At 35.9% G+C, this 16,090-nt stretch overlaps 1 protein-coding gene across 1 annotated transcript; it reads left to right on the top strand.

Annotated features, from left to right (window-relative positions):
• The first annotated feature begins 6,743 nt into the window (after positions 1 to 6,743).
• On the top strand, positions 6,744 to 11,582 carry Mnn1 (menin 1). The gene is made up of 5 exons (XM_089635342.1): positions 6,744 to 7,491; positions 7,959 to 8,184; positions 10,103 to 10,349; positions 10,534 to 10,683; positions 10,892 to 11,582. Exons 1-5 carry the CDS (start codon positions 6,913 to 6,915, stop codon positions 11,520 to 11,522), a joined length of 1,833 nt encoding a protein of 610 aa, XP_089491468.1. The 5' UTR covers positions 6,744 to 6,912; the 3' UTR covers positions 11,523 to 11,582.
• The last annotated feature ends 4,508 nt before the right edge of the window (positions 11,583 to 16,090 follow it).

The raw sequence follows: 16,090 nt of genomic DNA, 5'->3' as shown, positions 1-16,090 counted from the left end.
AAGTTAGCGAAGATAATACCTATACACAAAGGAGACTGTAAAACATGTATCTCTAACTACCGTCCTATATCACTTCTATCGGTTTTTTCAAAAGTATTTGAGACCATAATCAAAGATAGACTCCTAAAATACATATCTGCGAATAATATCCTTACACCACAACAATATGGCTTTCGGAAAAATTCTAGTACTCAATGTGCCGCCTTTGATTTTATCTCCAACCTTCAACAGTATATAGACCAGGGTGAATATGTGGCAGCCATATTTATAGATCTCAAAAAAGCCTTTGATACGGTCGATCATGAAATACTCTTAAAGAAATTGGAATATTTGGGAATTGTTGGGAAGCCCCTAAATCTCCTCCGAAGCTACTTAGATGATAGATTTTGTCTTGTTGAAGTCAAAGGTGTCTCGAGTGGCTTAGGTAAAATCACATGTGGAGTGCCACAGGGATCAATTCTTGGGCCTCTGCTTTTCTTGCTATATGTCAATGACATAACTAAATGTGGTATCTCTGGAAACCTCCAACTTTATGCGGATGACACTGTAATCTATTATCACAGTACAAGCCTGAGTGACCTGGAGTCTCAAATGAATGTAGATGTCTCAATTCTAGCTAATTGGCTGCGTATTAATAAATTGAGCCTCAATATAAAAAAAACGCACTACCTAACTTTCGGTAATAAGGATTATGTGCCCATGAATACCAAACTTGGAACTGAGAAGCTCCAAAATATAGAAGTCACGAAATATTTAGGGCTATTAATAGACTCTAAACTTTCGTGGAATTCCCATGTTGAGCATGTGAAATCTAAAATATCCCCAATAACCGGCGTACTGTACCGACTCCAAGGTCTTCTCTCTACATCTCTACTACGGGCCACATACTATGCGATGATTCACTCCCATCTGAGTTATTTAGTTAGTATCTGGGGCACTATTACTAAAAAACAAATATCAGAAATACAAGTGATTCAAAATCGAGCAATAAGGAATATCTACCGTCTACCGTGGGATACACATATCAAAGATATATATTTAAAGACAAACATACTTCCTTTTACGGTTCTACCTAAATACAATATCACTTGTACAATATTACAAATCATACATAGATCCTCACACACTAACATCAAACCAGCATTTAATTCAGACATACACCAGCACAAAACACGGTCCCAAATTCTAATACATCTAGCATCGTCTACCCACACAACAAAATTTGGTATTAACTCATTACAATATATTGCATATAGACAATACAATGCATTACCTAATGAAATAAAGCAATCAGTAACTAACAAAAAAATATTAGTTAAAATGCTTAAAGATTATTTCCTGAAAATGTTTTTAAACCAGTGAATTTTCGCTCGCTTTCATATGTTGGTTTACTATGTTTCATGTGTATAGATGTCTCTCAATATTTCTAAAATCTCTATTCTTAACAATGTATTTTTCTTTTCCTTTTCAATATGTTGTATTTTTTTAAAAGTGTAATATCCTTGTAAAATGTATTTTATGTGTCTGTACTTCCCGTAATGAGTTTTATCTCAACTCATTGGGAATAATGTGTTACTTACCATGTTTTTTGTAATACATTATAAATAAATAAATAAAAAAATATGGCATGCTACACTAGCGCCTCTAACGGCCTGAGTTGCCAGACAATACAAGGAAACATTGCCAATATTTTACTGGAGTATCATTAATATTCCACAGTTTTTGTAGAGAGGATGAAATTGTGACAAGCTTTTTTTACAATCACGTTATGTTCATATAAACATGTGTGTATACACTTATCTAACCTACGTGACCGACAACAGTCCAAAGAAAAGGATGTGGCTAATGTAGGTTAATGGTAGACAGTGGCGGTTTGTGATCATGATCAAGTTAATTTCTAGACACACAAACAAAAGATATACTGTCGGCTGTAAATTTTCCGTACTAAATTAATCCAAATAGCCGTATTCCGTAGGTACTACCGTGTACATTCACAACCGAAAAAAAAATCCATGTCATTAGAATTTCATAAAAAAGAACAGATTATGGAAATTACACTTCGTTTCAACTTAATTACAACTATTTACGTCGGGAGAGATGGCAATAGATGCAAAAATTCCATTTCTTCAATCAAAGTTTCCCTTATTAAACGATCCCGTTGCAGCCATTTTTGTATGGATTGACTTGTGTGAAAGTTTCATTTCAATCCAAATACCTAATTTACCCAAACCAAGAACCTAATAACCTACCATAATTACGACTTCAAAATGACCATTTTTGTCGTGTGGCATTGTTCCTCGGGGTCGCATTGTATCGAGGAGACTTTGAGGGCTGACAGCTGTGATGTGGAATGTAAATTAATAAACTAAAAGTTACAATGCTTATTTACATTTTTGAAGCTTGATGTTTACTTATTAAGTTTTGCTAGAATTTGTTAATCATTCTTTATCGTAGTAATTGTTGAAACGAATTGTAGTTCCGTAATCTAAAAGTGCGGCAGTTAGATAAATGTTTACTAAAAAAATACCCAGAATGGCTCTAATAAAAAAATATTTTATACTGATGAAGCTGCGGTTTGTAGTGCAGGCCCATTGGCTGCAGCCTTGTTAGTCTGTGCTTAAGTACGGCCCTGGTGCCCTGATTCACCTATCTAATATTTTGTTATTTATTGTTGTAAAATTACTACCAGTCATTTTTTAAAGTTAAAAAAGTATTTTATTGGACAGCAAAAGAAAAGAAAAAATGTTCTGACGTTTTCTGTGCTGCTAAAAGGAAAATTGATAGATTTAGGTGAAAAAAATCGGTAGTTCGTCAAGATATTTATAGGTGCTAAAATCAGTGATGTTACACCCGAAATTTTCGATTCAGTGGGTGGCTAGATATCAGAGAATTTTGAAAAGGAATAATTGTCGATGAGGCTCGCTATCCATCACATTGCGAGCCCTTCGGTGGCGCAAATAGGAGGAAGGAACTTGAACAATGTCGAATTGGTACATGGAATATTAGAGGAGGAATGGAAAAAAAAGATAAATGTGTGATACAATGGTTAGCAAATGTTTGGACGTACTTTGTATAACAGAGAGTATGAAAAAAGGGAGCGGTACAATGCAGCATAATGATAACCTCGTCATTTGGTCTGGCAGACCAGATACGGAGAGGGCTTGTCAGGGTGTTGCAGTGCTACTCTCTCCCAGATTGGTTGAATGTATGTTGCAGTATGAATGTGTAAGTCTGAGAATAATGTGGATCAGATTCAAAATCGGGTTGACAAGGGTGTTTCTTGTTGTTTGCTATGCCCCTGTTAATTCTGAAAGTGACGAAGAGAAAGATGATTTTGGAACCGGTGTGAATGATGTAATGAGACAAAAAAAATATGAACGAAAGGATTCTAATGGCAGGCGATTTGAATGGGTGGGTAGGAATTAGACATGACGGATTTGAATCGGCCTTAGGTATGTTTGGGGATAAAAGAACAAATGACAACGGGAACAGAATACTTGAACTATGTTTGGAGTGGAACCTGTTGGTGTCGAATACTTTCATAAATACTAGCATAAAGGTATCCACCAATATAAGTGGGAAAGAGGAAATGAAAGGTTAATTATTGATTTTGTAGTTATTGACTCTAGGTTGAGAGCTGTTACCGAGGAAACAAGAGTTTTTGGAGGGGCTGAGGTTGAAACTGACCACTTTCTGGTAGTGTCGAGAGTAAACCTCTTTCGCGGTTGGCGCTCTCAAGTGAAAACGGTAACAACTCCAACAAGAGTCAAAATAGAAAAACGATAATGTGAGAAGTATGTAGTGAATTGTTCAGATATGAGGTTGAATGAGAACGAAATAGACGGTCTACGCATAGACGAAACATGGAACCACATAAAAGTGAGTCTTTATGAATCTGCTAGAGAGGTGGGTGGAATAAGTACGTAAGGTAGGAAGAAAGGTGATGCATGGTGGGATGATGAGATTAAAGCGCTGGTCTCAGAGAAGAAGAAAGCACGGTTATGTCTGATAGCGGCTGGCAGTGCTTCCAGTGAGGAGATGGATCGAGCGAAAGATGTGTGTAAGGGATGCAAAAAAATAGTAAGAGTTGGAGTGAACGAAAGACACGCCTGGAAGAGAAAGAGGGAATCAAAATGACAGACCACTTCCAAGAAAACATTAAACTGTTTTGGAAGGACTTCAAAAGGTCCCGGAGGGGTCCAGAAAACGGAAGCATGAAAGTGATAAAATCAAAGGATGGAAAAATGTTGACGAATTAGGAAGAAATAAAAGAGATATGGTTGAAGTATTTTGAGGAAATCTTCGAAAGTAACCCGAGTGACATAGCTGCGAACCGAAATCAGAATGGATGAGATAAAAATATTGATTAAATGTATGAAGAATGGTAAGGCAGTCGGTTTCGACAATATTGCTGCTGAATATTTTAAAGGAGATAGCCGTATAATTCTCACATGGTTGTGCAATCTTTTTAACCAATGTTTAGAGGAGGGTTACACGCATTTAGATTGGAGAAGGGCTGTGATCATGCCGTTATACAAAGGTAAAGAGGGTCACGTATGGAATGTGGGAATCATAGAGCTATTAGCCTGCTAAGTTCAGTTGGCATGCTCTATAGTAGAATTTTGATTGAAAGGGTAAGAAAGTAAATAAAGGAGGGGGTGCATGGACCAGATCTTCTCATTGTGTATGCTCACTGAGAAGTTTCTGTCTAAAAACTTTTCTGTACTTTTGTAGATCTACAAAAGCGTACGACCGAGTCGGAAGGAAAAAGCTATGGAAGGTGTTGTCCACGTATGGAGTGAAAACGAATCACACACAGACAATTGCATCTCTGTACGAGGGAAGTGTTGCATGTGTTAGGGTGAACGGTGGTTTTACGGTTTAGTTTGACGTATAATCTATAAATATAAAAGCTAGAATTAACTTTATTATCTCGTGAATAAAAATGTTTTTTTTTTTTAATTTTTAAAAAAGTAATATGATCATTATTTTTTTGAATAGAAATAATAAGAAATAATTTATTATATAATAAAATTAAATAAAAAATTTTGAACAGTAAAAATTTTTATTCATGAATAAATATAAAAGCTAGAATTAACTTTATTATCTCGTGAATAAAAATGTTTTTTTTTAATTTTTTTTTTTAAATTTAATTACAAAAGGTATGCAAGAATTTAAAGAGGTGGGATTGGGCGTGAATTTGAGTAATCTGAAAGTATGTTGCCTGTTGTATGCTGATGATGCGGTGCTAATTGCTAATAGGATGAAAGATCTACAGTCTCTCTTGTCTAAGATGAATGAAGTATGCATGAAGAATGAGTTAATGATGAATGTAAGTAAGTCTAGTAAAGTCTGTAAAGTCATGGTGTTTGAAAGAGAGAGTACGAAAACAGTGTGCAATATAGTTGTGAATGAGGAATACTTGGAGCAGGTGGATGAGTTTGTGTATTTAAGAAGTATGTTTACGAGAGATAGGAAGACTGACAGAGATATTAAAAGAAGGATAAATGCAGGTAACTCCATTAATGGAGGACTGAACGCAGTTGGCGCTAACAAAAATTGTCCAAAGAAGCGAATTTAGCAGTCCACAATGGAGTGCTGGTACCTACCTGATGTATGGAAGTGAGGCACGGAACTGGCAGAGAAAGGATGAAAGTAGACTGAATGTTGTATAAATGAGACCCCTGAGGCGAGTGTGTGGTAAAACCATGTATGATCGTGTGAGAATTGTGAAGATCTGCAAAGAGTGCAAGGCTGATGTAAGCGTAATGAGTAGATGCTTAGATGGTTTGGGCATGTAGAGCAAATGCGAGAAGTAAGGAGAATATATTTTGCAAAAATGTGAATGGTAGCAGAAGTCGGGGACGCCAGACACGACCAAGTGAATCAGATACTTGAGTCGGATAAAGAGTCAGAATAATAGAAGGGTATGTATGAATGTTTGTCCGTCCTCTCTGCCTACCCCTACAAACGGCGTGATGGTTAGTTAGTTAATTGCCCACAATGTTAATTTTGAACAAAATTCAGAAACTTCCGCGCATATTCGCTATTAAGTAGATTTTTTGGAAAATTTCGGTCGATTTTCACAAAATTCGGTAGATCTACCGATATTTCTGTAGGTTTGGCATCGCTGCGCTGAGCCCTTAAATAAAAATAAAGCCCAAACTAAGCAAATTGCTCGAATTCGAAGGCTTCTTTGTTTTTATTGACGTTTCTCCAATTTGATTTCCTGGCCAATGTTGCCAACTCAGCTCTTATAGAGCTAGATTTAGCTCTAAATACACTACGGAGGTACTAGGCCGCGGGAGCTCGGCGTTCCGTATGACTCCCTCGCTCCTCTTTTCAGATATTTTAGCATTTTTTATAAATAACTTAAAATATTCATTTAAAGTTATTTCTCCGAGGAAGCAGTTATTTTTGTGTTGAAATCTGTGGCGTTTATAATATTTCATCCAATAAAGCTACTCATTCGGTCGTGTTGCAGGCAAGGTCGTGTGAGATAAGTGACTCACCAGCAACGAGCAATATGCCAGGTATTGGATGTCCATCGCTACAACGCTGTAAAATGAAGGCCTAGAACTTAATTTCATTATTATTTTTCTATGCCAATTTTGGTGAAGGGGTGAAAGCCGGAAACATTAAAAAAGTTATTATTTACCAGTGTTGAAATAATTTTTTTCCCAGAATTTCTCTAGCAACCCTGTTTTAATTTTATGTTCCAATTTTGTCTGACAAGGTTTTGCTCTTTTTCGACATCCCGCTTTATTTAAAAAATCGAGTTCTCAACACTGAGCTCCGCCGGCATCCGGTTGTCCGGTAACCGGTAACGCCGGTAACTGCGTGACAGATGATGACAAAAACGAGATAAGATACATATTATTTGTTTACAGGCGCATAATAAATTAAACAGCCATGAGTAACAGTTGCTTAGTTGACAAAGAATGTTTTCCCATCACAAGTATATCGAGTGTTATCGAATTATTTAGAAAGAACTTGGTTTCAGGCAGAGAACCCAATTTGGCGCTTTTATCTATCGCAGTGGGGGCAATCGAGAATAATCTTACCGGTGGTACCGGCGGGCGGTCAAATCAAAACGATAAAGATTCTTCGGTTCATTTCAATAAACTCGTCAAAGCAGGCTTTCCCGAACTTATTTATGATGAAGTCGAAGAATTGTATACAAAATTCGCATCTGTAATCAAGAATTCTTTTGATACCAAGACATCAGGTACTGGAGAGTTTGCGACGAGGGAAATTATTAAAAGAGTTTCAGATATTATATGGAATTCGTTAACTAGAAGCTACTACAAAGACCGCGCACACTTACAGAGCATATACAGCTATTTGAATGGGAAGAAGTTGGATTGTTTTGGAGTTGCCTTTGCTGTAGTGGCCGGCTGCCAAGTTCTCGGCTACAGTGATGTCCATCTTGCACTGTCTGAAGATCATGCATGGGTCGTATTCGGAAAAGATGGCACTGAAACGGCAGAGGTATATTTTACACCACATTGTCTGAAAATAATGCTAAATTTGACCTTCAAAACGTTCTTACTTATGCATAAATGCTACTTTGATCAAATTAAAGTTATAGATAAGAGAATTGCCTGGTGCCACTGAGCTCTAGTACTTTGTCTACCACTAAATATATTTCAACTGATTAGTTTCAGAAAAACCCTTCCTTTGCTCTGACAAAAAAACGTACATTCAGATTTGTCCAACAATTGGAGCGGGAAGCAATTTAATTTGAGACTGTTTATAACATGTCCTATAGTATTTGTCTATCAAATCATGTGATATAGTGACTCCATCTAGAGATTCAGCACAGTCACACAGTGGAATCAGACACCAGATGCTTATGTATTTTTCAATATTTTTTGTACTAAATTAATTATAATTCCTGTTTTCGCCATGGTCAACTTTCTGGCGGCTGGAATATAGGTAGTATTGCCTTATTGTAGGTAACCTGGCACGGGAAAGGCAATGAGGATAAAAGGGGCCAACCCATCGGAGCTGGACTCCTGTCAAGGTCATGGCTGTATGTGGCAGGACATCCGGTGATCTGCACGCGGCAGATGGAGGTGGCTGCATTAGTCTCTTCCATTAACCCCTCACTGACATGTACATCAGATGTGTATGAAGTTGCACTGATGCAACAACATCTACTGTGGCTGCTTTATGACCTTGGTAAGATACATTTTAAATCAATTATACACTTGTAAAACTCAATGTAATGAATGTGCAATTGGAGTCTTGTATAATGCCGGCGCCAGACATATGTTCAAATAAGTGAACACTTATTTGAAGACTTTGCTCACACATTTGGTCACTTATGTGTGTCTCTGCCAGATATGTGTTCAAAGATTTGATCACTTCTTTGAGCTCACAGTTTTCAAATAGACCTCACATAACATGGACGAAGATTTGGTCGACACAGTTTGCTTATATTATTATATGTAACCGTGCTAAGAATTTTGTATCAGGTGTTTGTATCGATTATTAATAAATTACATAAAGAATTATGTAGCAAAAATGATTATTTATTTACTTACCACAGCTTCAGTACAAATTGTCACACGGTACTCATATATACCCCCCATAAACGTATGGAGGGCATCAAATGCAAACCATGAAGGTTTGTAAATATCCTGAATACTAGATCTAGTTTTGGTAGATTCTTTTACTTTCTTCAAGCGAAGCCTAGAATTAAACGTGCCAAAAATGCTTAACATGTTACCCATTAATATAAAAAATTGCGATTCCACAAATAGATTGAGATATATGCTGAAACAATGGTTACTAAATAGAGATAGTTTATATTAATATAGGTGTGTTAATTGTACAGTTATAGTAATAATATTATGTGTGTATGTATGTAATTGATCATTAACATCCTGTTGACAAACTGCTTTATTGAAATTTAACGGGATTGTAGCTTGAAAACCAATAAAAAAAATAAAAATAAAAAAAAGCAATCTCTGTACTGGGTTAGTAAAGTGTTTCTTTTGCGCTTTAATTCCTCGATAGCGCAAGGTATTGAGAAATTCCGTTGAATACGGCTCCAGGCGTCATTAATGTTATTTCTGTTTTTATACCCTTTTCGTTTTGGGTCCCATATGTCAGGCTCTCCTTGTAATAATTCAATGAATTCAAACACGCCCTCATTGTTCCACTCCATCGCTAGTTCGCTTGGTTATGGGTTGTTTGTGTACGCACGCGGCACGACAACTCTCTACGACGACGCTCATGCATCGTTCACGCTACTGGCCTTTGCGCCTGTGTGGCAGGTTTGCAAACATTTTGACTTTGATCCCTTTGATGTGCGCCAAGAAACCGACACGGAACGGCAAAGCGCACTTAAGTGCGCAAATAAGTGAATACAGTATCAAATGCCCGTGCCACACATGTGAACACTTATGTGAACACTTCTTTGAACACATGTCTGGCGCCGGCATAATGTTAAGATTGTTGAAGATTTTGTTGGTGCTAGTTCTTATAGGAACTTACAGTATAATTTTCATGGTGGCTTTTTGGGTTCTAATTAGTGCTTTTAGAATATTGTCATTTGCACTGCCCAATCCGATAATACCATATTCTAACAGTGATTGGCAGAGAGCCGTGTAGATCTTTTTAAAATGTTTTTAAAAAATAAGTTAGTTTTTAAAATTTTACTATAAATAAATAATGTGTTCAGTCCATTTAAAATTTTGATCAATGTAAGAATATGGTCAACATTTTCCAATGAGGGACACTTATAATGGCTGTTTAGGAATTTTCAAGTTCAGGTTCCTCCCGAGTTTTTGGTATTTTTTATTTTGAATTTAATTTTGATTTTAATAACATTAAGTATAAGTGAGTAGTAATCTATCCAAAAAAAATTTCTGTTTGATGTCTTCTGCATTCTTAAATGTTTCTGCTCAATTATTCCTATTGATTAGAAGAACAGTATCATATTATTTCGCCTTCACACTCTGTGTGGCATAGGTGATTTATGTAAATTAAGAACAGGATTGGACCTAGAATACTTCCTTGAGGCACCCCGGGTGAGTTGAGCGTGTCAAGATGTACTTGCAGTAATAATCAATTTACTTACTTATATTTGTAGGTTACCTGAGTGCTTACCCTATGGCTCTTGGAAATCTTGGTGAGTTGGAGGAGGCAAGTCGGTATGGAGATGAAAAGATCCGTCCCGATTGCGCCGAACTGTACCTGGAGGCTATCAAATCTGCTCGCAAAAACTACTCCAACCGTCACGTCTATCCTTACACATATCAAGGAGCTTATTTCTTCAGACACAAAATGTACAAAGAGGCGTTTGGGAGTTGGGCTGATGCTGGAGATGTCATAAGAATGTATGTTCAAATTTTACCAATTAATAATTTTTCTACAAAATTACAATTATTTTACAAATTTACAAACTTTTTACAAATTCACAATTTTTTTTACAGATTTACAAACTTTTTACAAATGCAATATAAATTTAGCAACGACTTCCAAATCCTGTTCAAAACATAAATATGTTAAATTTCATTAAAGGTACAACTATTCCAGAGATGATGAGGAAATTTATAAGGAGTTTTTAGAAATTGCTAATGAATTGGTTCCTCAAATAATGAAGGCAGAAAGTTCAGGACATTCCGCGCGCTCTATTCTGAAAGACCCACAATGTTTTGCACATTTACTAAGGTAAGAAAATATGAATAAAACAAACACAACATGGTGACTTCTGACATCAGGAAATTTGTACTGGTTTTATGTCGGGATTTTCTTGGGCCAACGTTATTCCCATCATGAGCTTTGAAATATCTATTTAACTGTCGTAAAAATAAGACATCATATTATTTGCTCCATGTCTCAGAAGAGGGATTCATCTCAATTAATTTATTTGTTTCAGATTTTACGATGGAATCTGTAAATGGGAAGAAGAGAGCCAAACACCGATATTGCACATAGGCTGGGCGAAACCACTCGTGAACACAATATCAAAGTTCGACGCAGAAGTGAGGGCACAAGTGCGCATCATATGCTGCGATCAGTCCGACATTCCCATAGAAGACAGCAAAATTACCAACACAACCGAAAAAGCCGCAGCGAACACAGATGAAAAACAAGAAGAATCCGTTACATCTTCATCAAATAATACAAAAGAATCCGAAGCAAAAGATGATATACCGACAAGTTCAACAGAATCAAAAAAGCTAGACGAAAAGAATGCAGCAGAAGAAACAAAAACAGAACAGAAAAAAGTTAACTTGCCGACAAATTCTGAAGTTAAGTGTGAGGTACCCCTAAGCGAAGAGATGGAAGCAGTTGTCAATAGTCATCCAGAAACAACTCTCTACAGCCATAAAATGAAAGGTTTGAAGAATCTACTTCTATCGGAGAAGTTGAACACTCACGCTATATCTCTGCATTTGACGGCACAGAGTCAGGTCTTCATCAACAAGAAGACTCGTCAGGGAAGCGATTCTCAGGACCAGGGCCTCCATTGTAGTACAAGACCCAAAAGAGTTAGACGGGAATAAATATATATTAGTATGTATATTAAAATGTTTTATTGACATGAAGAGTTTACTAAATATAAATTTAATAAAGCTCATTTAGAGAAATGTTATTTTATTTGTCCTTACAACCCATATATAACAGAAACAAATGGAGATATCCATCAATGTATATGGATTTACACTGCACACAACGTCTGCACGACACACCGAGTCACTCCCAACTAGCAATTTAAGAATCAAGCAGTGAAAGGGGCAATATAAATTAGTGTATGAAATCATTTGTGACTATAATAGTGTACCCCTTTTGGTATCACTCAGTTTCCTATAATATTAGGTATTATTTCTATTGAAATACCACAGCTGCACAAGATACTAATATTTCGCCCTTTTTAGGATGCTCGTCGCATGCTGTGCAGAACGGCTCGTGGCTACATACTTTGCAGCAACGGGTAAAAATAATGTATGAAAAATATATTTGTTAGGTAATTGCTTGGCGCATCAAATACATTTTTTAGTGCTAAAGCAGCTGCGGTATTTCTGAGTTATGCCGTCAAAGCTTCGGGACGGCTCGAATTTGAACATGCCTCTGCACAAAGGTAAAGGGTCGCATACGGGATGAGAGTTAAGCTAAGTTCAGTTGGCAAGCTGTATGGTAGACAGATAGAATGCTGATTGAAAGAAAATGAATGGAAATAGGATAATATGGGATGTGCAAGGTGCTTTCACGAGTGGAAGGGAGTTCATGGATCAGATTTTCGCTCACAGAGAAATTACTGGCGAAAAATCAGAAACTTTTACGTGTCTTTATCGATCTGCAAAAAGAGTAATGACAGAATTGAGAGAAAAAAGCTATGGAAAGTGCTGTCCAAATATAGAAGTGAGTATAAATCTCATCTCTTTACACTATACAAATAAGCCAAACTAGCAGTCCACACTGGAGTGCTGGTACCTACCCTGATTTATAAGCCATGAGGCATGCAACTGGCAGAGGATGAAAGTAAACTGAATGCTGTGAAAATGAGATCCTTGAGGAGGCATATATGTGTGTAAAACCATGCAAGAAATGTGGAGATTCGTAAATAATGCTCAGATGGTTTGGGCATGTAGAGCGGATGAACGAAGAAAGGAGTATAAGGAAAACATATGAATATGAACGATAGAAGAAGTCGGGGATGCCAGAGGAAGATATGGCAGGATAAGTTAACCAAATACTTATCAGGCCACATCCGAACAATAGAAGGATATGTACGAATGTGAATGAAGTAAGGAGTGTGTGCCGAAACCGTGCTTTTCAAACCTCTCTGCCTACCCATGCGAAAACGGCGTGATATTTAGAGATATGGCATGGAAGCCTGCCGAGCTACGATCAAACTGCGCAGACTATCAATGCGGCAGTCAATTAAAATTATGAGCAGTGTGTAGGTATAAGCAAAGGTGGGACGTCGCTGTGCGTAGATGTTATTTGCAATAGTATGGGTGAAAGATGTTGGCGACACATTTGAGCCTGCAGTTTCATATAGTGACTATTCGTAGTCCATCTCCATTGTTTCTATTATCCGTGTTCTAACTTGAAGTGTTCTAGAGACAGTTTCCTGAAGTAATCAATACGTATAAAGCAGAAAATTTTAATTTTTTGAAACTGAACAATTCTGAAACAACAAGAACTCTTAGGTTCGGTTGGTATTGTACAGCTTTTTCTGTATAAAATTTCTTGATGAATGCAACATTTTCAGTGCCTAAAATCATTTCCATTGTACGCTATGGAGATTAGAAAAATCCATTGTCCAACTGTCAAAGAATAAGACGAGAAACCATAAATATCTCTAAATAGTATAAAATAAAGTCGCCATCCGCGTCTGTCTGTGCAGCTTAGTTGTTCTAAACTACGCAACGGATTTTGATAAGGTTTTCACTATCATATAGAGAATTTCTTCCGGAAGGTTTTATATAAACATTATACTTATAGAAAGTAGAGAAAAGTCGATGTTTTGTAAACTTACATTGTTAACGCTGGTTAAACCTTATGAGATGAGACAGAATTGTATAACTTGAAAAGGCCTATAGAGGCCTACCGGCCTATCTGAGGACAACCCCCAGCAACACCGGGTATATGTCAGCTAGTTTCATTATATTTTTTTATTTCAAATTTATGAATAAGGAAAAGAGAATTATTGAAACAAGGGCAAAGCCGGGAAGTAAATGATAAAACAAAGAATAAAAACACCTAATTATTTATGTATAAACTTTTATTATATTCAATATGAAATATTACTATTTTGAACAGGTTCTTATTTTTAAATATATGTATAAGGCCTCTAGGATGAATTCATGCTTGCAGTATTTTTCTTACTGCCAAAGAAGACAAATTGTATTGATACAAATGGTACACGTGTACATAAGGGCCCGTTAAATGTTCATTTTAAGAAAGCATACAAGAAACTGGACATAACTTGAGTTGAAATAATAAAATATATTATTTAGAATGATAATCATGCAAGCATTGGACAGAAGGTTGGGTTCTTGGTTTGTCAATGTGACAATCTTTCATTTTAAGACAATTATCGAACCATAGAATAAAGAGTAACACTAGAAGTGCCTTCCAAACAAATTTGAATGGAAAAAAATGTTCCATTTAGCCCAATATCCCAGCGCTCCGTCTCAATTACATGAGACTACATCGTATGTCTCGATGCCGTTTGAATTTAATTTTATTCGAGGCTTAACCCTTGAGACGTTGTTGATTTGCACGGATCGAACCTTCTACAAGCTTCCATTTTTTCAAAGACAATAACAAGCACTATTTCGTTCTCTTCCTGACATGAAAGAAATAATTAATTTTTAGATGAGAGGAAGAGAGATATATGCATTTTAATAATGTGCGGTCGTTCTGGGACAAATATGGTCTTAGGAGAGTATAATGCGCGCACGGCATTTGGGACTGTTTTGGTCTTAGAAGGTCCCAAGGGTTAAATATTTGGATCACGAAACATACCCACAAGGCACTTTGTGTTATTCTTTATTCTATGTATCAATACTAATTTGTAATACTGTGTGTGCTGTGCGTTAGTCTCGCGTGAAATCTGACTAAACAAACTCAAATTGGCTTATTAAAACTGATTGAGTGAAGAATTCAGACAAGTGATAGGTAAATATCTACAATATAGTAAGTACCTACTTATAAAAGTAGTAGCTCTATAATTCACCAGATTTCATATTTTAAATCCAGTAGTCCTCACGAAGCCTAGACTTGAGCGCCAACGTATGTACCTTGTACGTCGACGGGTTGGGTTGTCTCACTTTTACACACTCCCGTTACTATATAGCTGTCTAGCTCTTGCTGACCATTTTTCCAGTCATCAGGATTAATAATTGTAGTTTTAGGACATTTTGTGACATGACTTATAAATTGTTACTCTAAACTTCTGTCACGTTTTTTGTTTGAATAACTTATGATACAATATGAAGTTTTCACAGAAGCGTAAACATAACTTTAAACCAAAAAAATGGAAAATTTACGAAAGATCGATAGCAGTGTTGTTTGGTTTTACAAAATTTGTGTTTTAATTTTTGGTGTATTTAGTATGTACACACTACAATCTGCCGCTTTCACTGATTGGACACTCATAAGGTTTATGGGGTATTCAAAATTGGAACTGATTTATCAATAATTCAGACTAGTCTGCGCTAGTACAAAATAATTTCCTATGTGAGTACATCATTCTGTATGTACGAGCGTGAACTTTTGAAAATTGTAACCGATTGAGAAAATTATAAAATAATGTTTTCACACCCAAATAAGCTATTAGGTAGGTACTTAGCAGGTGATAAGGAGGTTAAGTATAGTACCTACCTAAAAATATAAAGCTTACTTTTGTAGGCCTTTTTCTAATCAAATCATTACATCCCGTGATTTTAACAACTAGTGAACATAAAAAAATAATAGTATTCTTGTATTTCTTTGGTCAATATTTGATGCAATATAGAAATGGTTAGTTTGCGCTCACATGTTCAATGGCTGGGAACAAGATAAACAAAAAAAAGGTTAAACTAATGAAATTTAGCTAATCCAACTGCAAACTTGAATTCATAACAATACTTACAAATTGAACATGATATAATTATTATCAGATAATAAAGCTAGGTTTGTAATACAAACTAAATAAGCATAATAAACATTATGTATAATATCTAATTTTGGTAAAAAAATATTCTCTACTTATAAATGCTAACACAATAATAAATATACAAGTAATAATTGAATGTTAACATCACAACATAATACAACTATGTATTAATAAATATACAATACTTGGTAATTTGTAGACACATAATACAACAACAAAAACTCTTAAGTGAGTATATTATAAAAAAAATAAGATCTACTTTATAAGATCTAAAAATAATTAAAGTGCAATAAGCAGTTAATAATAAAAGTATAATTTCTAAATCTAATATTTTTAAATGTTCTCGAAACGGAATGGGCGGCATTTCACAGGTTAAGGCAAATTACGTCTACTTGTACAATTATGTTTTAAGAATTATAAAATTCAGTCTCGGAGGTTAGACAGGAATAAAATTGGTGTTTTCGT

Source organism: Hesperophylax consimilis, chromosome 9 (genome assembly GCF_061612785.1).
Source record: "Hesperophylax consimilis isolate HC1 chromosome 9, BYU_Hcon_1.0, whole genome shotgun sequence".
In the NCBI taxonomy this organism is placed as follows: domain Eukaryota; kingdom Metazoa; phylum Arthropoda; class Insecta; order Trichoptera; family Limnephilidae; genus Hesperophylax; species Hesperophylax consimilis.
Note: the sequence above shows the minus strand (reverse complement) of the source record. Positions and strands in the feature narration are given on the sequence as shown.